Below are 22,830 nucleotides of genomic sequence, written 5' to 3' on the forward strand. Positions count from 1 at the left end.
ATATAGGACTGTGATGACTATTGTGGCTAACCTCCTAATCCAGTGCAGGAATCATTATATTTCCCTGTTACACATAATTATCAAGCCCCCATTTTAGCAGCTGGAGTTAGGTAAAGAATTAAGTGTTTTAAATAGACAATAGATAAGTGGTAACTTTGGTGAAGGGTGAGAGAGTACACATTACTGGAGAATCCAGCACAACTTGCACAAGGAAAGGTCATGGAAGCTCCACAGACACATCCAAACTCCCTGAGGGACTGAATTACTGGGCAGAAGGCTGTGGGGACCATGGTCTCTGGGAACATCTAGCTCAACTGGCATAACACAGTTTATAAAGACAATGTTCTACATTCTACCTTGGTGAGTAGCATCTGGGGTCTTAAAAGACTGTGAGCAGCCATCTGAGATACTCCACTGGTCTCACCCCTTCGGGAGCAAGGGAGAAAGAAGAGAACAAGACACAAGGAAAAGATTAGTCCAAAGGACTAATGGACCACAGCTACCAAGACCTCCACCAGACTGAGTCCAGTACAGCTACATGGTGCCCAGCTACCACCACTGACGGCTATACCGGGATCACAATAGAGGGTCCTGGACAGAGCTGGAAAAGGATGAAGAACGAAATTCTAACTCAGGAAAAAAAGACCAGATTTACAGGCCTGACAGACTGGAGAAACCCCGAGAGTATGGTCCCCAGATACCCTTTTAGCTCAGTGGTGAAGTCACTCCCGAAGTTCACCATTCAGCCAGGGATTGGACAGCCTCATAAAACAAAATGGGACTAAGGAGGCACAGCAGTCCAGGGACAAGGACTAGAAGGCAGGAGGGGACAGTAAAGCTGGTGATAGGGAACCCAAGGTTGAGAAGGGACAGTGTTGACATGTCATGAGGTTGTTAATGACCTCACTTGTCATGAGGTTGTTGACATGTCGTGATGTTATTGTCATAGGGCAACATGTGTACTGTTTAATGAGAAACTATTTGTTCTGCAGACCTTCATCTAAGGTACAAAGAAAAAAAAAACAGAATCAAATTGACAACAGCAACTCAGAAGGTTTGATGGGAAGCCTAGGGGACACTGAGTTGAAGATAATTGTGATGGAATAATTTGGAAAAGGATAGTGAGAATAGCAGCACAACTGGAAGAATGTAATTGATATCACTGAATTGTACATGTAGAAACTTTGGAAATGGTGTAACTTTGGCTATGTATATTTTCACCAAAACAAAGGTCCTCCAAGGTCGAGAAGGGAGAGTGTTGACATGTAATGGGGTTGTTAACCAACATCATAAAATAATACGTGTACTGACTGTTTAATGAGAAACTATTTGTACTATAAACCTTCATCTAAAGTACAATAAAAATTTTTTTTTAAAAAAGAATTAAGTGTTTTCAGAGTAACTGGAGCTTGAAAATATTAATTTGGGGACACTCTGTGGAGCATTTCCAGTATCCCTTATGTTAGGAACATGTTCGATGCTGTTTCTGCAGACAAAGCATTCTTCCCCAAAAATGGCATCTGTAGAACACAGCTAAGGGATTTTATTCAGGTAGCCCAAAATTAGATGCAAGGTGAGAGAAGAGGAAAGTGTAAAGGAGAACATGTTCTAAACCACTACCAGTTGCCATCAAGTCGACCCACACTAATGGTGGCCCCATGTGTATCAGTGTAGAACTGAGTTCCATGGAGTTTTTAGCGGCCGAGTTTTCAGAAGCAGATAACCAGCTATTTCTTACAAGATGCCTCTGAGTCAACTCGAACCACCAACCTTTTGTTAGCGACCAAGGGCATTAACCATTTTTCACTGTCCAGAAATTCATCTAAACCACTAGAGTCCAGCATCTGCTCAAAGGAAATTCTGATTGCCATTAATTTACAAGGCACTGGGTGCACCTTGATGCTTCAGCACATCCTTGAAGCATTATCAGTTAGTGAGAAGCGTGTTTGAGCCTGAAGTTCCAAGTCATAATTAGTGTAGAAGTAGGGAATAATCCAAACTGAAACTGTGATACATTTGAACTGTTGGCACCACTCAAAAGGAATAGAGAATGAACCATAGAAACTGACCATTGTTTTATATTGGTTCAGTAATTTTAGCAAAGAACTTCATGATGATCATTAATTATTAGAGTGCATTCTAGGTTTTTTATTCACAGAGATCTTTCAAAATCTTAAGCTCAGCATGCTTTTAGGGATAGTTGTGTGGGAACTTCACTTATTGGGCAAGAAGTAATTTATAGCCCATGCACTTCACTAGGCTTAGGGGCTGTCCTTCAAGGTGTAAGGTTGGCTGGAATCTTGTTGAAGCACTTGGCTAGAATCTCCTGCATTGTCCATACGTTTTTCTTCTGGCCTTGATTTTTCACACTAACTCTAATTTTGATTATGACTTTCACCCCCAATGGTTAAATAGCTTCTTCTGAGATTCTAAGATAAATACTTGAATATCTGAATCCAGGTCAAGTCCATGTTTCTTTTTTCCCCCTTACTTTCTTTTGGCATATACATTGTTGTCTTTGAATTATGTACCAGCTTGTCTTGTTTCTCTGTAAGTTGCCCCAACTCTCACTGTCCTTCTCCACTCCAACTCACTTCTCTACTTACATTGAGCCAATCCTGGTCTTTCCATTCCCTACTGGCTAGCTCTGCCATTCTCTTGTTCCCTCCTGCTCACATATTGCATGGCTTCATCTTGATTCAATGGACCTTCGTGTTCTGGAAGTTATTGAACAAGGAAACAGGGCCATTGCACCAGAATTTAAATATATCCCTAATAATGCTATTCACCAGTCTTATTCTCTTTCCTGTTCTGTTTCTTGCATCTCATCATTTTTTTATGTGGTAGGAAGCCTGTGTAATGGGCCCTAATGATCCTGCCTCCTAGTATTCATGCTCTTGTGTAATAACATCACCTGTATTGGCTGGATCTTGTGACTCATTTCTTTTTTTAAAAAAATTTTTTATTTACTTTAGATGAAGGTTTACAGAGCAAATTAGTTTCTCATTAAACAATTAATACACATATTGTTTTGTGACATTGGTTGCCAACTCCATGACATGTCAACACTCTCCCCTTCTCGACCTTGGGTTCCCCATTACCAGCTTTCCTGTCCCCACCTGCCTTCTAGTCCTTGCCCCTGGGATGGTGTGCCCATATAGTCTCCTTTTGTTTTATGGGACTGTCTAATCTTTGGCTGAAGGGGGAACCTCAGGAATGACTTCATTACTGAGCTAAAAGGGTGTCTGGGAGCCATGCTCTCGGGTTTCTCCAGTCTCTGTCAGACCAGTAAGTCTGGTCTTTTTTTTTTTGTGAGTTATAATTTTTTCTACATTTTTCTCCAGTTCTATCTGGGACCCTCTATTGTAATCCCTGCCTTGTGACTCAATTCTAACCAACAGAATATAGCAAATAAGTTGGGATGTTGCTTCTGAGATTAGGTTACACAAAGATTCAGGTTTCCATCTTGACTGCCCTGTCCTGTTCTCTAGCTTGCTTACTCTGATGAAAGTCAGTTGCCATGTTGTGAGCTGCTCTATGGAGAGGCACACACGGCAAGTAACTGAGGATGGCTTCTAGTCTAACAGTCAGCAAGGAACTGTGGCCCTCAATCTGACAATCCCCTTGGCACTAAGGCCTTTCAATAACCACGTAAATGACTTTGAAAGAGAATCCTTCCCAGTTGATTCTTAACACTAGATTGCAGCTTTGTGAGAGATCTTGAGGCAGCAGCATCCAGCTAAGTCATGCCCAGACTCCCGAATACTAGCTATCAGATAATAAATGTTTACAATGTTAAGCCACTAAATTTTGGGATGATTCGTTACACAACAATAGGAAACTAATGCAGTATTTTTTGCCACAAATAAAAATATCAGTAAACGCATCTAGCAGTAAAAAATACCTTAAAATTTCTGCTCAATTTTAGCAACTATGCTTGGTCTAGGCTTCTGGTATATTTATTGGAGTCAGGCAGAAATGTAATTGAATATTGATATTTGATTTTGTGAAAGTTGAATCTTGGATTTGATTCTGTACAGTTATTTAAGCAATATAAGTCTCAGTTTACTCAAGTGTAAAAGAGATAATGATAGCTACTCTCCAGGGTTTACATAAAGTCTAGAAAGAATTCATTCAACGAATTTATTAAGCAATTGTTTATATAAATATAGACAGTGCTCTAGGCACTACGAATAGAGTGGGGAATAACATAGAATGGTCCTGGCCTTGAATGGGTTGTATGTAATATGCTGCCCATGGTGCCTGGCACATAAAAGACTGTCAGTAAATGGTTCTTGTAATTGTTGTCTTCACATCATGACTCTCTGCATCTATGCATCCACACACCCTTTTGTTTATCGAAAGCAAAATCACTCCGTCTCCTTCGGATGAAACTTGGAGGTACAACAATGATTCACCACAAATTTCAAAAACAGGCCTGATGGGAGATGACGAAGTAAACTTAAAATAGTACACCAATTAGTGCTGAATCTCTGAAAACTGAGAAGTTGGTACAATTTATCTTAACTGAGCTCCATCACTTTTATGCCCTTCTCTCTCCTTGGTAGGACCTCATCATCCTTGTGACTGTATTGCATTTTTAATAATAAATTTCCTATGAAATCTGCACTAAGGAACAGATTTAATAAACTCTCTCCTAGAAGTTTTCTTTTTATCTTGTTTGACAAGAAGTCTGGTGCTAAACATTATGTTCCATTATGATCCTGCCACATGGATGAGGAACGGGGATCTTTAACAGTTAAGAAACTTTATCAAAGACCTAGTAGCTGGCAAAATTAAATGATCCAAACCCAGCATGCCTAGTTCAAATGAATTACTCTTTCTCAATAAGTCTCATGGCTTAATTTAATATTTTTGTAAAAGTATTTCCCTTCTATCTCAAATTTATAACACTATAACTCTTTGATTTATATTAGTTGATTGACTAAATTTGAATCTTGAATAAAGTATCCTCAAATGTTTTTTGAAATTTGGTGGAGGAAGGGTAGAGATCATACTTAAATATAACTTTAAATTTAAATCTTAATTTGTCTAGACCAAAGATAGAGTAGCTTTAACTGAGCTCTCTCTTGGTTACTCTTGGCTTGGAAGATGTTCACCATTGGAAGTCAGGAGAAAGGCCAAAAGTAGCTCAGCTTAATTTGCTCCTTATTCCCTTGTGACTATTTGCCAACTGATTCTAACCCTTCAGATAACCATCAGTTAGTCCTCATTCTTCTATTCTGTGTGCATTATTGAACTTTCTTTCATTAGAGTCAGTCATCTGTTCCCTCTGTGGGAGTTCCTAAAAGCTACCATTTTCATAAATTCGTGTTTGGGAAATTATAATGTACATTTTAAACATCAAAATCAAATCCAAGTTCCAGAAGGCCATACATAACCCATGAGCTGAATTATTTGATGAAAGATGAAAAAGAACTGCCTAAAAGAACAAGAAGAAAAAAAAAAAAACCCTCCGCACTCCATTCACGATAAGTACCCCAGGAGAAACAGTGTCCATCTGCTCTTGTCTAGACACAAATTCCTTTCCCCTAGGAAAAAAAACGTTTGCTTAGAAAGTTTTATTTTAAAATAAACATTTCAAAAATAATCACAAATGGTTTATAAGTTAAGAGCAAAAGATGGCATATTTATTTCTGTAATTTAAGAAATGAATAAAGAATTAAGCATGATGCCTTACATAGCTTGCAGTGTTTGTCAAAACCTAGCTTGATAAATACAGTTTAATTTGGCATTGGTGAAGTCTAAATACTTAGATTGGATTAAGATGTAGTAAAACACTTGCTAAGAGTTTTTGCACATAATTTAAAAGATTCTGAACTTGATCATTAAGCATGCAATTTTAAAAAGGGTACAATTCCACAAAAAAGAGATGACACTGTGTCAGTTGTGTTTTTCATTAATATTCATAAATATTTTTGACCTTCAACTCTAATCAAGCCTGGAGGAAATGAAGAGGTAGTCACTGATCCCAAGGGGTTAAATTTTAATTAAGATGAAGAATATATACATATGCCTAGATAGAAAGACTAACAGATAGAGAGAGAGAGAGAGATACAGAGAGAGAGAGATAGGCAGACAGACAGATAGATAGATACACAGACTGACAGGTAGAGAGAGAGAGAAAGAGAGAGAGATAGACAGTCACACAGGTAGACAGATGGGTAGGTAGATAGATAGATCGATAAAGTAGGCAGGTACAGAGATACACAGATAGACACTGCAGAAAGACAGATAGACACATGTAAGACGAACAGATAAACAGGCAGACAAATGGGCAACTATAGACCTTGAAACCCAGGATAGTATATGGTAGGTGCTGAACAAGTGACATAGACAATAAGAGTAATGGATATATTCCTAGTAGTGGAATTGCTAGCTCACTATATGTCAAAATCGACTCAACGGCAATGGGTTTGGTTTGGGTTTTACGGTAGTTCTATTTTTAGTCTTTTGAGGAACCACCACATCGTTTTCCACAATGGCTGTTCTATTTTGCATTCACACTAGCAGTGGGTAAGGGTTCCAATTTCCCCACATTCTCATCAACATTTGCTACTTTATTTATTTATTTATCTTAATCTTAGACATCCTAGTGGGAGTGAAATGGTATCTCACTGTGGTTTTGATTTGCATCTCTCTGATAGCTAATGACATTGACGTTCAGCATCTTTTCATGTGTTTGGTGGCCATTTAAATGTCGTCTTAGGTGAAAAGTCCTTTGCCCGTATTTTTGATTAGGTTAAGTGTCTTTTTGTTGTTAAGTTGTCAAAGTTTTATATATATATTGGTTATTAGATTATTTTTAAATGTATCATTTCCAAAGATACTCTCCCAGTCAGTAGGTTATCTTTTCACTTTTTTTGGTAAAGTCTTGTGATGAACAAAAGTTTTTAATTTTTATACGGTCCCAAGTTTATTAGTGATTACCAGAGTCATGAGGAAAGGGGAAACAGAGGTTACTGCTCATGAAGCACTGAGTTTTGTTTAAGGTGATGGAAAAATCACATTGATTAAGGGTAGGGTTGCACTGCCAATTAATGCAATTGCTGTCAATAAGCTGTATATCTGTAAAAAGTTGAATTGGCAAAAGTTGTGTGACAGATATTGTTATGGTTGTTATGTGTCAATTTGGCTATGCTATGATTCTCATCAGTTTGGCAGACACTGAATAATCACCTCTCATTTGGTGATCTGATGTGAACAGCCAAGGAGTTTCTTAGGGATGTGGCCTGTATCCATGATATAAACAAGTGTCCTGGCAAAGCTCTCTCATCTCTCTCTCTCTCTGTGTCTCTCTGTCTCTCTGTCTCTCTCTCTCGGCCCTGTGTCTGACCTCTTGGAATGTAAGCCAGAAGAGGCCTCCAGCCTGTCACTTGACCTGCAGGTTTTGGGTTCCTCAGCCCCTGCAATCTCATGAGCCAGCAGAGGTCATCAGCCTGTTGTCTGGCCTACAGATATGGGACTTGCCAGCCCCTACAATTGGATGAGACATTTCCTCGCAGCTGTGTGAGAGATTTTCTTGATGTAAATGTCTTTCTATATATCTATATACACTTCACTGGTTTTGCTCCTCCAGAGAACCCAGAAAAAGACATTTGGTACTGAGAGTGACTGTATAGGAACAAAATCTTAAGGATGAGTTTCCTGAATTGGTTCTCATGTTAGGCTAGGTTTAAAGGCACTAATGACTCTATTTCCAGTAGTTTAAAAGGGCACTGCTAATCCATGGTCAAATATTTGGATCAAATATTTGTGAGAGACAAGGCTCAAGGTGATTGTGTATTTGATACCTTTCAGCATTTTTGTCAAACTGAGAAGTATAAGGAAGCTGGTTGGCTGGTTCTACTTCTGCTAGACAAGGTAGAGAAAGAAAAGGATGAGCTCAGTGCTTCAGAGTTTCAGCTCAGGTGCCGCATAAAAGACCTGATCGTTGTTTATTTGTGCCCTGAAAGAAAGTCTTATTTCTTGTAGTAATAGAGCTGATATTGTCGAAAACCAAACCCAGAGTCTTATCCTAAGAGTGGCTGAATTACAACATCAGTTGAGGTCCCAACCTTGAGTGGTATCTGAAGTTAAAGTGAGGCATTGATTGAGAAGAAATGGGATCCTGAAACTGGGGATGGTGACATATGGGTAGATAATCTGGAAGATAAATTCTGATGAATCACTCCTACCAAGAGAAGCATCCCTCCCACCCCCATCTGATGAAATTAACCTACCTGCGTCTGAAGAGTCTTTGTTTGAGATATCACCTGGGGCAGCTCTTGGGGCATCACCTGAGGCACATGCCTTACAAGACATTGTTGAATGTCCCCAGAACTCATCCTCACCACCCATTTTTGCTTCTAGACCTATAACTTGACTTAAGTCCCAGTGAGCCCCAAGAGGTGAAGTACAAAGTGCAACCCATGAGGAGGTATACTACACTCCAAAAGAACTGCTTTGTTTTTCTAATATATACAAACAGAAACCTGAGGAATATGTGTGAGAACTGCTGCTACAGGTGTAGAATAATGGTACAAGGAACATAAAGTTTGATCAGTCTGAGTTTATTGATATAGGCCTACTAAGCACAGATACTTCATTCAGTGTTTCAGCTGGTGAGGTGAGAAAAGGATCTAATAGTTTATTTGGTTGATTGACTGAAGGGTGGACTAAGAGGTGGCCTATGCTAAATCAAGCTGAAATGCCAGAACTGCCTCAGTAAACTATAGAAGAAGGTGTCCAAAGACTTATGGAAATTGGCAAGTTAGAGTGTATTTATCAGGTTGGATCCACAGACTCATCCAGGGAGTGCCCAGAGGACATACCTTTCACCACTATGGTGAGGAACAAATTCGTGAAGAAAGCCCCAGCATCCTTGAAGACTGCTGTAACTTATTTTACGTAGGTTAGATTTTACAATGGGAACTTCCCTAACTGAATTAAGACACCTAATTATAGAGGGGGTGATTGGAGCCTAGGATGGTACGGGCCAAGTGGTGGCACTTAATCATCAAAGAAAAGGTGAGTGTGACTACTGTAATGGACATCAGAGTCAACGCAGTAATCAGAATAGTCAGACATGCATGGACTTATGGCTTTGGCTAATTAGTCATGGTGTCCCTAGGAGTGAACCAGATGGGAAAACTACTAAATATTTACTTGATCTGTACAAGTGGAAGAATTATAGGTCAAGTGAATCATAGTTTAACTTGAATCAACAGAATAGATAGTCACGGCCCCTCAATAAATTCCCAGACATGAGCCAGCTTACAGACCCACAACCCCTTGAATGGAGAGGAGACTGGGTACCCTTGAAGAAGGACCCCACCACACTGTCAAAAATTTATACCTGTGAAAGCTAGAACCTGTGTAAGGAGGAAACCTGTCAGAGAAGGAGAACTCAAATATTTTCCACTAAAGTGGGTGATAGAAAAGTAGTAACACTGCACCTTGTTAAAGGCACTTGAAAGACCCAGAAAAACAAGGCAGTTCTATTGAGTCCCAGCTCTCACAGATTTCACCATACTGTTAATCTTTATCCTATCCTTCTCCCAAAAGGATCTATGAGACTGACTGTTCTTGGGGAAAAGGAAATACTCAGACTTTTCAGGGATTACTGGACACTGGCTCTGATCTGACACTAATTCCAGGAGACCCAAAACATCATGGCTGCCCAACAGTCAGATTAGGGACATATGGAGGTCAGATTATTAATGGAGTCTTAGCTCAGGTCCATCTCACAGTGGGTCTAGTGAGTCCCTGAACCCATCCTTTAGTGATTTCCCCAGTTCGAGAATGCATAATTGGAACAGACATACTCAGCAACTGGCAGAACCCCTACATTGGACACCTGACATATGGAGTAACGGCTATTATGGTAGGAAAGGCCAAGCAGAATCCATTAAAACTACCCTTATCTAGCAAAATAATAAATCAAAAGCAATACCACATTCCTGGAGGGACTACAGATTACTGCTACCATCAAGGACTTGAAGAATGCAGGGGTAGTGATTCCCACCACATCCTCATTCAACTTGCCGATTTGGCCTGTGCAAAAAACCAGATGGATCTTGCAGAACGACAGTGGATTATCATAAACTTAACCAGGTGGTGATTCCAATTTCAGCTGCTGTTCCAGAGGTGGTTTCATTGCTTGAGCAAATTAATGCATCTCCTGGTACCTGGCACGCAGCTACTGAGCTGGCCAATGCTTTTTTCTCAATGCTGGTTTCTAAAGACAACCAGAGGCAGTTTTCCTTCAGCTGGCAAGGCTAGCAATACACCTTCACTATCCTACCTCAAGGTATGTCAACTCTCCACCCCCATGTCATAATTTAGACCGTGGGAAACTTGATCGCCTTTCTCTTCCACGAAACATCACACTGATCCACTACATTGATGACATTATGCTGACTGGGCCTAGTAAAGAAGAAGTATCAATAACTCTAGACTTATTGGTAAGGCACTTGGGTACTAGAAGGTGGGAAATAAAACCAACAAAAATTCAGGCTCCTTCCACCTCAGTGAAATTTCTAGGAGTATAGCGGTGTGGGGCATGTCGAGATATTCCTTCAAAGGTGAAGGTAAATCACTGCATCTGGCCCCTCATACAGCTAAAAAGGATGTACAATGCCTGGCGGGCCTCTTTGGATTTTGAAGGCAATATGTCATTTGGGTGTGCTACTCTGGCCTATCTATCAGGTGACTTGAAAAACTCCTAATTTTGAGTAGGACCCAGAACAAGAGGAGGCTCTGCAACAGGTTCAGGCTGCTGTGCAAGCTGCTCTACCACTTGGACCATATGATCCAGCTGATCCAATGGTGCTTGAAGTGTCCATGGCAGATAGAAATGCAGTTTGGAGTCTTTGGCAGGCCCCTATGGGTGAATCACAGCACAGACCCTTAGGATTTTGGAGAAAAGCCCTGCCACCCTCTGCAGATAACTACTCTCCTTTTGAGAAACAACTTTTGGCTTGTTACTGGGCCTTAGTAGAGACTAAGTGCTTAATCATGGGCCACTAAGTCACCATGCAGCCTGAGCTGCCCCTCATGAACTGGGTGTTGTCTGACCCACAGAGCCATAAAGTTAGATGTGCACAGCAGCGCTCCATCATTAAATGGAAGTGGTATATATGAGACTGGGCTTGAGAAGGACATGAAGTCATAGTAAGTTGCATGAGGAAGTGGCCCAAATGCCCACTGTCCCCACTCCTGTCACTTTACCTTTTCTCTCCCAGTCTGTACCTATGACCTCATGGGGGGTTCCTTGTGACCAGATGACTGAGGAAAAGGAAACTCCTGCCTGATTTACAGATGGGTTCAAAAGTGGACAGCAGCAGCACTGCAGGCGTTTTCTGGGACCTCCCCAAAGGTCACTTGTGAAGGGAAATCCTCCCAGTGGGCAGAACTTCAAGCAGTGCCTCTGGTTGTTTATTTTCTTTGGAAGGAGAAATGGCCAGATGTGCAACTGTATACTGATTTATGGGCTGTAATCAATGATTTGGCTGGATGGTCAGGATTTGAAGAAGCATGATTTGAAAATTGGTGACAAGGGGCTATGGGGAAGAGGTATGTGGATAGATCTCACTGAATGGGCCAAAGAAGTGAAGACATTTGTGTCTCATGTGAATGCTCACCATAGGGTGGCCTTAGCAGAGGAGGATTTTAACAATCAAGTGAATAGTGTGACACGTCCTATGGATACTGTCAGCCTCTTTCCCCAGCCACTCCTGTCATTGCCCAAGGGGCTCATGAACAAAGTGGCCATGGTGGTAGGGATGGAGGTTATACATGGACTCGGCAGCATAGACTTCCACTCACCAAGGCCACCTTGGCTACAGCCACTACTGAGCGCCCAATCTGCCAGCAGGAGAGACCAATACAGCAACATTCTTCAGGTGATCAGCCATCAACCTGATGGCAGGTTGATTACATTGGACCACTTCCATTATGGAAGGGCAGCATTTTGTTCTTACTGGGTTAGACACTTACTCTGGATATGGATTTGCCTTCTCTGCATGTAACGCTTCTGCCAAAATTACCATCTGTGGACTTAGTATGCCTTATCCACCGTCATGGTATCCCACACAGCATTGCCTTGGATCAAGGAACTCATTTCACAGCAAGTAAAATGTGGCAATGGGCCCATGCTCATGGAATTCATTGGTCTTACCATATTCCACCATGCTGAAGCAGCTGGCTTAATAGAATGAAGGAATTTCCTTCCAAAGACGCAATTATGGCACCAGCTAAGTGACAATACCTTGCAGGGCTAGGGTAGTGTTCTCCAGGAGACTGTATAGGCTCTAAATCAGTGTCTAATATACAGTGCTGTTTTTCCCATAGCCAGGATTCATGGTCCCAGGAATCAAGACATGGAACTGGGAGTGGCACCACTCACTCTTACCCCTAGTAACCCTCTTGTAAAATTTTTGCTTCCTGTCCCTGCAACCTTATGCTCTGTGTGTTTAGAGGTCTTAGTTCCAAAGGGAGGAATGCTCCCACATGGAGACACAACACTGATTCCATTGAACTCAAAGTTAAGAATGCCACCCTGCCACTTTGTGCTCCTCAAGCCTCTGAATCAACAGGCAAAGAACGGAGTGACTACTAAGGGGAAATTGGATTGATATTACATAATTGAAGTGAGGAACAGCATGTCTGGAATACAGGAGATCCCTTAGGGCACCTCTTAGGATTACCATGCCTTGTGATTAAAGTCAATGGAAAATTATAGCAACCCAATTCTGACATGACTACTAATGGCCTAGATCTTTTAGAAATGAAGATTTGGGTCATCCTACCAGGCAAGAACCATGTCCAGCTAAGTTGCTTGCTAAGGGTAAAGGGAATACGGAAGGGATGGTGGAAGAGGGTAGTTTTAAATACCAGTTGCAGAAACAAGGGTGGTAATTGTAATGAGTATTTCTTCCCTGTTTTGTTATACGTGTGGGTATATAGATATGTGTACATAGTAAATATCTTTTTCTTCTCTCCTTTATACCATCGCTCATTATAAAATATAAGATGTAAATGGAGTTAGTGCATTTTCAGTTGTATGCATGTTAGTTGTACCTTGTTAAGTGCAAGTATGACTATAATTGTCTCTATTTAGAGATGATGTATGGTTTAAGGAGGTGTGTATAGGTGCCATGTTGACAAGGGGTAGGCTGTGATGGTTAACGTTATGTGTCAACTTGGCTAGGCTAGGATTTTAAGTAGTTTGGCAGACACTATATAAGCTCTTCCCATTTTGTGATCTCATATGAATAGCCAATCAGTTGGAAGAAGAGTTCCCTTGGGAGTCTGGCCTGCATACATGATATAAATGAATGTTCTGGCAAAGCTCTTTCTCTTGATCGTGCATCTGACCTCTGGTTCTTGGGACATAAGCCAGCAAAGGTATCCAGTCTGTCACCTGACCTGCAGTTTTTGGGGTCATCAGCCCCTGCAACCGCGTGAGCCTGCAGAGGTTGCCAGCCTGTCGTCTGACCAACAGATTTGGAACTTGCCAGCCTCCACAATTACATGAGCCATCTTCTTGAAGTAAATTTCTGGTTTTGCTGCACTCGTTTTACCCCTCTAGAGAATCCAGACTAAGACAGATACATTTACAATGATAGAAAAAAAAAAAAGAGTACCTGCTGAGGCTGCCTATATACAACCAAATACCTCATGGGATTTGGTTCCTTGGTTTGGAGGCTTAGGGTCATGGTTTCATGGGACATTTCACTTAATTGTCCTGATATCATGGTTCGTGCTTCTGTTCTACCTCCTAGTTCACTGCATAGTGCCTGGGGTCTTAAAAGTTTGCAAGTGGTCATCCAAAGTACAACAATTGGTCTCTATTTACCCAGAGCAACAGAGCAAGAAGGAGAGTCAGGAATAGGAGGAGGAAATAGACTATGTGGCTAATTGTCTCCATAAACAACTGTCCCCTTTGCTATGAGACTAGAAGAACCAGATGGTGCCTGGCTACCATTACTGAACACTTTGATCAAAGATTCTGAAGAAGAATCCTGGTCAAAAAGGGGAAAATGCAGAGCAGACTTACAAATTCTCATGGAATCCAGATTCTTCTGGAGCGATGGAGACTGGATGAACCTCTGAAACTATTGCCCTGAGACAATCTTTAAACCTTAAACCAAAAATACCCCCTGAAGTCTTCTTAAAACCAAATAATAGCTTAGTTTCACTAGTAAAGAACATCAGCCTTGAGCATTATGCTTTTTTACAAACTATCTATATGGGATCGTATTGACAACAGTAACTCGAAAGATTAAATAGAAACCTTAGAGGGCAGTGAGTTTATGTTAACAGAAGAGGAACAACTCAAAAAAGGAGGGTGAGAATGATCACACAACCCAAAAAATGTAATCTATGTCATTGAATTGAACAGGTAGAAACTGTTGAATTGCTGTATGTTCTGCTGTGTATATTCTTAACAACAACAACAAAAATAAAATAAATAAATGCTCAACAAATTGATGGTTCAAAAAAAAGAGTAATGGGAGCAGAGAAGCACGATTGGCTGGCGTGACTGTGGAGAGAACTTCACTGACAAGGAAGAAACCAGTTAGTCCTGAGGAGGATAGGTGACATTTAGAAAGCCAAACAGGGTGTAGAGGTCATTTTGTGGTCACTGGCCCAGCATAAAAGTCCCTGGGCGGTGCTATTGGTTAACATGCTTGGGTGCTAATCAAAAGGTTGGCAGTTCGAGTCCAACCTGAGGCATGCTGGAAGAAAGGCTTGGCAATTTACTTCCAAAAACTCAGCCACTGAAAACCCTATAGAGCAAAGTTCTACTCTGATACACATGAGGTCACCATGAGTTGGAATCGACTTGACAGCAACTGTTTTTTTGGTTTTGTTTTGTTTTGTATTGTTTTTTATGAACTCAGACCAAACAGAACTTCTCTAATTCTTATGTCCATATATTATTTCAGGTCCTCCAGCTACAAGCACAGCTTCCCATGTCTCTTAATCAAAATTATTTCTGGAGTATTCCAACGATGTACCACGTGTTCCCAAACAAATGACCATCAGCATATTCTTCCCCTCTCTGACCTCATCACCTATTACTGACTGATGTCAGATAATGTAGGTGAGGGGGCCTTACCACTGCCTTAGTTGTCCACAGTTGATACAGCCTGGCCACCAATTCCAGTGGACACAAGCACTGGCCCTGCTAGACAATATATGCAAACCTCTCCAGTATTCTACTGCCACTGCTGTGGATACTGGTCTCTGGTGCCCATGAAGTGACAAAGCAGTGCCATGTCCTTTAGAGTTCCCAGGATTCTGATATCGTACAACTGGAGAGTCATGCACTTCCATTTGATCTCACTTTGACAAATGGGCACTAGAAAAGAGCTACTTATTTTCCTATATTGCTCCAAATTTATATTACAAAGAGATATTGTGATTAGGAGACTTCTATGTCCACCCTATCCCATCTCCACTTCCACATTTATATCAGGCTAAAAATGTGTATCTTACTTTGTCTTCTTAGGATGTGCTTTCTTGGGTGGTTCTTCAGTCCCTCACGCAGAGAGAGCTAGGCATGTCCGAATTCTAGAGGAATGCATATTTTAGAAACAAGCCAGTTTACCCAAAATATTTTCTTGTTTCTGCACAGGCAGACTTTCTGAGCAAACATTACTGGCAACCTGGGTCAAAGGATGACTCAATAGCAACAGGGAGAAAGTGAAATACTCTGGAGAGAGATATACAGGCTTATCTCCCCAGAGCTATATGTTTACATTTCAATGGTGGATAATATCAACAGCCATTAACTTACATTGCAAAGGGTTGTAACAACATGGGGACCTTTCCTACAGAGGATTTCTTCGCATTAAAGAGCAAACGTTTCACTCTCCATCTGGGGTGGGGGTGGGGGGCAGAGGGGGAAGCTGAACACTAATTCCTATGTAAGCTTTCAGATCCATAATTTCGCAGCTCCTCTCCTGCAGTATGAACCTCCTCTGTATGTAGAATCCATCGGCCCTCATCACACAGCTCTGAGAAACAGAATGAGGCATGGGGAACTGGTGTGGTCATTGTTGTAAATCATAATAAGTCTGTTCTCTGAGCTAGAAACCTTGTATTTGCTTTCAAGATAAAACAAGTAAATACAGATATAAAAAACTTATCAGGCAGACTCTTACAAAACCTAGATTATGTAGGTTTCAGTCATATAGAAAAAGCATTGAGACAAACTATACATTGCATATTTAGGGGCTATTAAGTAGATGAAATTTCCTTCTCATTCCTCCCACACTTCTGACTTTCCACCACCATGAGAGACACAACCACTAACTGATAAGACCTTTCCTCCATATCTTCATCATTTTGACCTTTAAAAGGGAAATAAAATATTTTAACCAATAATAAGGATTATATTAACACATATCAGAATGTCTAGGCTGAACAATCTTGGTTATTACCGCTTCTGTTTGAAATTCATTGCTTTCATAATCTAATTTTAAGATCAGTCATGGAGAAGTGACTTTGACTGTGATTATCCTTCCTAAAAAAATACCTAATATTTTTTGTCTGGCCAGTAAACTGTCCCCACCACCTTATTCTGATAGAGACCTTACCTACCTCCATCCCCTTATCCAGCCACAGGCATAGGCAGGTCACCCAGGCATGTTCAATCACAAAACTCAGTTCCACTGGTAACAAAACTCAATCTCACTGGTAACAAAAATCAGTTCAAGTGAAGGAGCACACCCAAGATTACCAACCAGATTGTTTCCTTTTGACATAGAATTATATTTATCCTAGAATCTTGAGCTGTGAACATGAGGGCTACCTGTGGACATATTTCTACTAGGGGGTGGTGGGTGGAGAGGGCCAGGCTCTACTTTTTTAATTCATTTAGTAAATGCAAATATATTAAATGTTAATTATGTGGTAGCATCATTCTAGGACCTGCACCCTTATATAAAACCCCTGTCCTCTAGGAGCTAACCGTCTAATTTTGAGCACAGACACTTACATGTACTGAATGTCAAAAGACTGATAAAGATCCATGCTATCTCCAACTGAAACTTGAGCTATACCTTAAAGGTTAAGTTCAATAACCAGAGGTAGAGGAGGAGGAGGAAATAGAGAACACTACTGGGAGAAGAGTGGGAGCATATGGATGGGTTTTGCTTGGAGAATAATGAAGACACCTGTCCGGATGGAGAGGAGGGTCTATACAGAGGATTCATGGCAATGATTGCCCTTGTGGAGTGCAATCACCAAGAAGCCAGGGAACAGTGATGCATGTAGTTCCAGATCAATAATATTAACTACCCTCGGATGACAAAACATTCAACAATAGAGAAAACTTAGGCCCAGAGACATTAATTCATTTGTTTAAGGTCACGGTTAGTTGGTAGTAATTAAGGAACTGAGTTATAGAATCGACTCAATGGCAACAGGTTTGGTTTGGTTTTTTTGGAAGATGACTTTGTTCTACATTGTACTGCTCAACCATACCCCTCAATATTCTTTCTTGTTTTAATGCTTTATATTTCTAGGGAAAATATACTGAATGATATAAAAATACCTTCTTGTTCTTATGAAACTTCAGGTTGCAGAAGTATGCAAGTAAGAATTATGCCATCTGTTTGGCCCATGTGTGCTCCAAAATAATGGAATCCCAATCCCCACATGTGGAATGCTCAATAATAGAAATAACAGAAACCTCCTTAGAATATTTTATTTTTCCTATTTCTTCTTCTTTTATTTATTTATTTTTGTTCTGAGCTACTGTCCCCTCTGAAGAAGGAGCTGCTTACAGGATCAAAAGCTACAAAGTTCTCTCAATCCAGTCATGCTCACATTGCCATAAGCTTGCATCAGCTATCAAATTTACAAGAATGACATTTCAATATAATCTGTTCTGTGAAGAATGAGCTATTCTATGTGTATCTAAATATGATATCCCTGAATGTATTTTTGCCCCCCTCACTCTCCTGCAGCAACCCGACTTTGTAAATGCGATCTCTGAAGATGGCTCTGGTCAAGCATGCACTCACTACCAAGCTGTTGGCAGTTTGTTGTAATTCAGGTTTTATTGAAGAGCCCGTCAAATATGCAATGTAAGTATTTAATGGGTCTGTTGTAGGTTCAGTTTATTGTGTTTTCATCAGCCTAGATTAGTTTTATTAAAAAAAAATAGGTTAATTTTTTCATAATGCTGCCTTGGAATTTTAACATACTAACACTCTTCAAACTTATTTTCTTAAATTTGACTCATCAGTCATATCAACACAAAAAGTACTCTCAATCAAAACACTCTCTTTACTGAGAAAGTGACGTAATTCATGCAAAATAAACCACAATCGGGTTTGTCACTCTGGATATCTCTCAATCCTGTAGTCACTCACGGAAGGCAGCCAAGTAGTAAAGTGGGAGTCTCCCTACAAAGACCCATCCCTGTAGTCATTTACATGTTTAAATAGGGGTTAATCTGTGTTTGCAAACATCTTCAGCAGCAACTTCTAGGCTAGTGAAGTCTTTTTGAGAATTCTACCCTTTTATAGATTCTTTTTTGCAATGTATCCCCACTCCACTCCCTTCATCATACCCTATGTTCACAGTATATAGGCTACATTTTGCCTCGTTCAAACTTGTTCCTATTTTGGGATATTTCTTCAGCTTAGGGCAGTGATTCCCAACAGAAGTTCTTCACTCCCAGCCTTCAGGAGATATTTGGCAATGTCTAGAGACATGTTTGGTTGTTACAACTTAGGGCTGGGGAAGGCTTTCTAGTGGGTGGAGGTCAGGGATGCTGCTAAACATTCTGTAATGCACAGGATAATTGTACCCTCGCCTCCCACACTGGCCCAAGAAATTATTCAGACCAAAATGTCAATAGTGCAAAGATTAAGAAATTCTGCCTTAGGGTCTTGAATATCACAGCTTAGATATAAAACTTGGCAGAACTTGTAGATTGTGACAAGGCACAAAAAAAAAAAAAAAAAAAAAGACATTTTATCTTCCATGTCCTAGACTCCTTTTTTTTTCCCTCACCCTTCCTCTAGGCAACTTTCCTTCTTGTCCACTACGCCTGTTCTATTCTTAAAATAAAACAGTTTCAGGATAAAATCTGATCAACTCATAAGGAAAAGCAATCAATTCATTATGACTCTAAGGATGTTTTTATCAGAACCAAAATATTAGCCTAAAGGTAGAAAGTTGGGCATCGGTGATATGCATAGGCGTTTTTATTTGAGGGCATATGTCTCATTAGCACAGAACGTTACTGAGAAGAGAGCTAACTCATTTTAGAAAATATGTAAAACTAACAAAACTGAGCACAACCATAATCACAGATTTGATCCTATGGTGGTCTTGAAGTTCCATGTGTCTAGTCATGCAAGGACGTTCTCCAATTACTCTAATTGACAATCAGCAAGTTAACAGTCAAAGTTTTTGCTTTCTTTTCCCTGGCAACTTCTCTGCCACTCATACAGAAACAATATTGTTCTTATTTAAGAGAGAGAAAAACAATTGGGGCCAAAAGCAGAAGAATTTGGCTCAGTGGTTGAGGTCTCAGGCTGCTCATCAAAATGTTGGCAGTTCGAATCCACTGGTCACTCCTTGGAATCCCTATGGGGCAGTTCTACTCTGTCCTATAGGGTCACTATGAGTCAGAATTGACTCAATGGCAACAGGTTTGGTTTGAGTTTGCATATTCTAGTTCTTAGTCCACTAACATCCACTTTTCCTTGACACATACTCTAGGTATTTTCTAGCGCAGTTATCTATAAACTATTTCAATATCTTCTACATTTTTACCTTGCTAGCTATCTTCAATAGATCCTGAAAGATGGAGATAATCTAAATGTCTTCTCCATTCACTTAGGAATTGCATGTGGACATCAGGATAAGGCAGTTTCCTTTGGTTAACTCCCCAGAGTGTCCAATCACTATAAGGAAGAGCTGGGGCAAGAATTTTAAAAGCTCTTACAATGACCAAGTGACAGTAAAATCTGGACTAACAACAGCAATCTAGGATGGATTGTTCTGTTTTGTTGGCTTTTTTTAGTGAAAAAATCAACCAGAAAATTATTTACATTTCAAGCCTTTGGTGAAAATTATTTGAAAATATTTCAATCAACTAAGCATATTACTCTTGTCTTTAAGTAGATTTTGATACAGTAAGCACCACTCTTTCTGTTCATTAAAGCAACCCAAGATACAATGAAAGGACTCAAAAGTGTCTTGAACAATGCTAGAATTCATTTTGGGTACAAAATCACATGGAAATTGAAAAAATAATCTGCATCTCTCATCTGCCACAATTATCATTCTAACCAGTCAGGAGCAGGGATGAGCTGATTGGAGTCCTGTCCCTGGCATCTCTTTTCCCAGGCATGCCCTTCACCTCTCTTTGATACTCTGTACCCAGTGTCCTCTATTCAAGGGAGGGCTGTTTGTTAGCTGTAACACGAGAAGCTGAGACTTTATAGCAGAATAGAGCTAATGGGCCAGGAACTGAGAGCCACAGAAATGTGCAAGGGTCCCCTTAAGGGTTAAAAAAAAAAAGTCCCTGAATGGGAGATTAAAATGTCTGATTCTAATTCATCCAAGTCAGGAAACAAATATCATAAGGCCTGTTTTGTGTTACTCTCCTGAATGCAAAGGGCAAGCCTATTTGGAAGAAAACTGTGCTGAATTTCAGCTAATTAAAATGTGGGCATATTTTATTTATTATTATCATTATTATTATTTCTAAGTGCGTCACAATCTCAAGAAAAGCAACAATCCCTAGATGTGCTTTTTATTATCTGATTATACACTATTCCCTTTTTGCTTATATCTCAAAGAGAGTGATCGATGTCTATCTTATCTGTTGTTTTTCTTTGCTATTCAGGCTAACAAATATCTACCGAATTCTTTGTAAATACCCTTTACCTGTAGAAGGAAGTACATTTCCACTAACAAGTCGTATTATGCAGAACTTGGAACACGGCTGTATCTGACCTTTCAGAGACACATCTATTTTTAAAATGCCTAGTGGGTCCAAAGTCCATGTGTAGACCAGAGGGAGCACTCATGGGGTTTGAGGAGAGAGATCCTTCTGTGCATACAAATGACTGCATTCATTACCTATTCCTAACTCCGTATAACACAGAGCTCAATTCTCTCCATATTATTTAGTCTTCTCTCTTCCCCTCATTCTCATTTTACTTCATATACGCATATGCACAAGGTATGAGGTACTTAAGAAAGGATCTGAAACCAGGACAACTAGTCAAGAAGAAGAAACTACTAAAAATAGGCCAATCTTTGACACAAATGTTCAAAGCTGAGGGTTGTTCTGCTAAGTCGGTGGAAGTAAGTCTTTTTTTCCATCCCGATGCACCTAAGAGCTATGACAGGCTGCCATAAGTTACCATGTCCTAGCCCAGCAGTGATTCTCAAGTGGGCAGCCATGGATCCTGGAGGAGGGCATGTAAGGCTCTCCTAGAGGGGCAGGGCAGATAGTGAAAGCCTAACCCTTTTCAGTACCCCTTTATATGCATGGAGCCCTGGTGGCACAGAAGGTAAGAGCTTGGCTGCTAACTGTAAGGTTGGCAGTTTGAATCCACCAGCTGCTCCTTGGAAACTCTATGGAGCAGTTCTAATCTGTCCTATAGAGTCACTAGGAGTCAGAATTGACTCAATGGCAGAGTTTGGTTTTCATATGCATGTACTATCTAAAGCCTTGATGCTTCCCCCCTGGCTGTCCAGTGCCCTTTCTCATGTTTTTATCCTCTCAAGTAGCATAAGAAGTGATTTTCAAGTTCAAAATTCCTACTTCCAGTTACATGGCCACTATCTTCTAGGCTGTGATCTTGTTCCAGTCTTTTAACTGATTCCAGCCTCCATATTCTTATCTATAGTGGAGATAATTAAAATTTCTCTTCCTACTTCATAAGGTCTTTAAGAGAGTTCAGTGAGATTATGTATAAAAACTATAAAGAAATATATGAATGGAGACTCTGGGTGATGCAAATGGTTAGTGCATTCAGCTGCTAAGTGAAAAGTTAGAGCTTCAAGTCCACCCAAAGTTGCCTTAGAAGAAAGGCCTAGCTGTCTATCTGCTTATGAAAAATCAGCCATTGAAAGCATGAAGCACAGTTCTACTCTGACACATATGGGTTCACAGTGAGTCAGAATCCACTCCATGGCAACCGGTATGGTAATATATGGATGTAAAGCAATAATGTTATTGTTATTCTCCTAAAGATATTCAAATTCAAACTGAAAAACTAAAGAGAGGAGAACACTTAATACTCCACCCCGTTCATGATCATGCATCGTTTAGAAGCATAAAGACCTAGATAGATCAATAAAACCAATTTATTCATATAGGAAAATTAATCACAGCACTGACATTTTGGGCAGATTTAATATCCATGCTTACCTGTCTCAGAGAGCAATTTTGTAGCTTCCAGCACCTTCTCAGTATAAACCCCAGCTTCATAGTTCTCCATCTCAGCATTGATGATGTGAATGACTCGGGCAGCCCGGCCCCTGATGGCCCCCGCTGTCCGGTCCAGGGTGTCCACATCCCCCTCTTGGAGGGCTATCACACACTTGTTCACGTCCTCCAAGATGTGATTTTCTGTAGGGAAGACATGTACACATTTATATGATTTTACATCACTCAGACACTTAAAATACAATGATTCATCAGTTATTGTGTAGCCTCAATTACCACATCTCAATATATGCATAATTACATTAAAATGGTATTTAAGCGACATATTTTACCATTACAGTTGTGGTTCTCAAGAGAGCTTGAGGCATCACATAGACTGCTGGGCACTACTC

General features: G+C 40.3%; 1 protein-coding gene across 6 annotated transcripts in view; it reads right to left on the reverse strand.

Moving 5' to 3' along the window:
* CTNNA2 (catenin alpha 2) overlaps positions 1-22,830 on the reverse strand; it is a 1,267,087-nt gene that overhangs the window by 85,099 nt on the left and 1,159,158 nt on the right. For all 6 annotated transcript variants that reach the window (XM_004369147.1, XM_004369146.1, XM_012555844.1 and 3 more), the window contains one exon: positions 22,421-22,621. In XM_004369147.1, coding sequence (XP_004369204.1) covers positions 22,421-22,621 — 201 coding nt within the window. The remainder of the gene's footprint in view (positions 1-22,420; positions 22,622-22,830) is intronic.

The sequence above is a fragment of the Trichechus manatus genome, unplaced genomic scaffold (genome assembly GCF_000243295.1).
Source record: "Trichechus manatus latirostris isolate Lorelei unplaced genomic scaffold, TriManLat1.0 scaffold00004, whole genome shotgun sequence".
Lineage (NCBI taxonomy): Eukaryota > Metazoa > Chordata > Mammalia > Sirenia > Trichechidae > Trichechus > Trichechus manatus.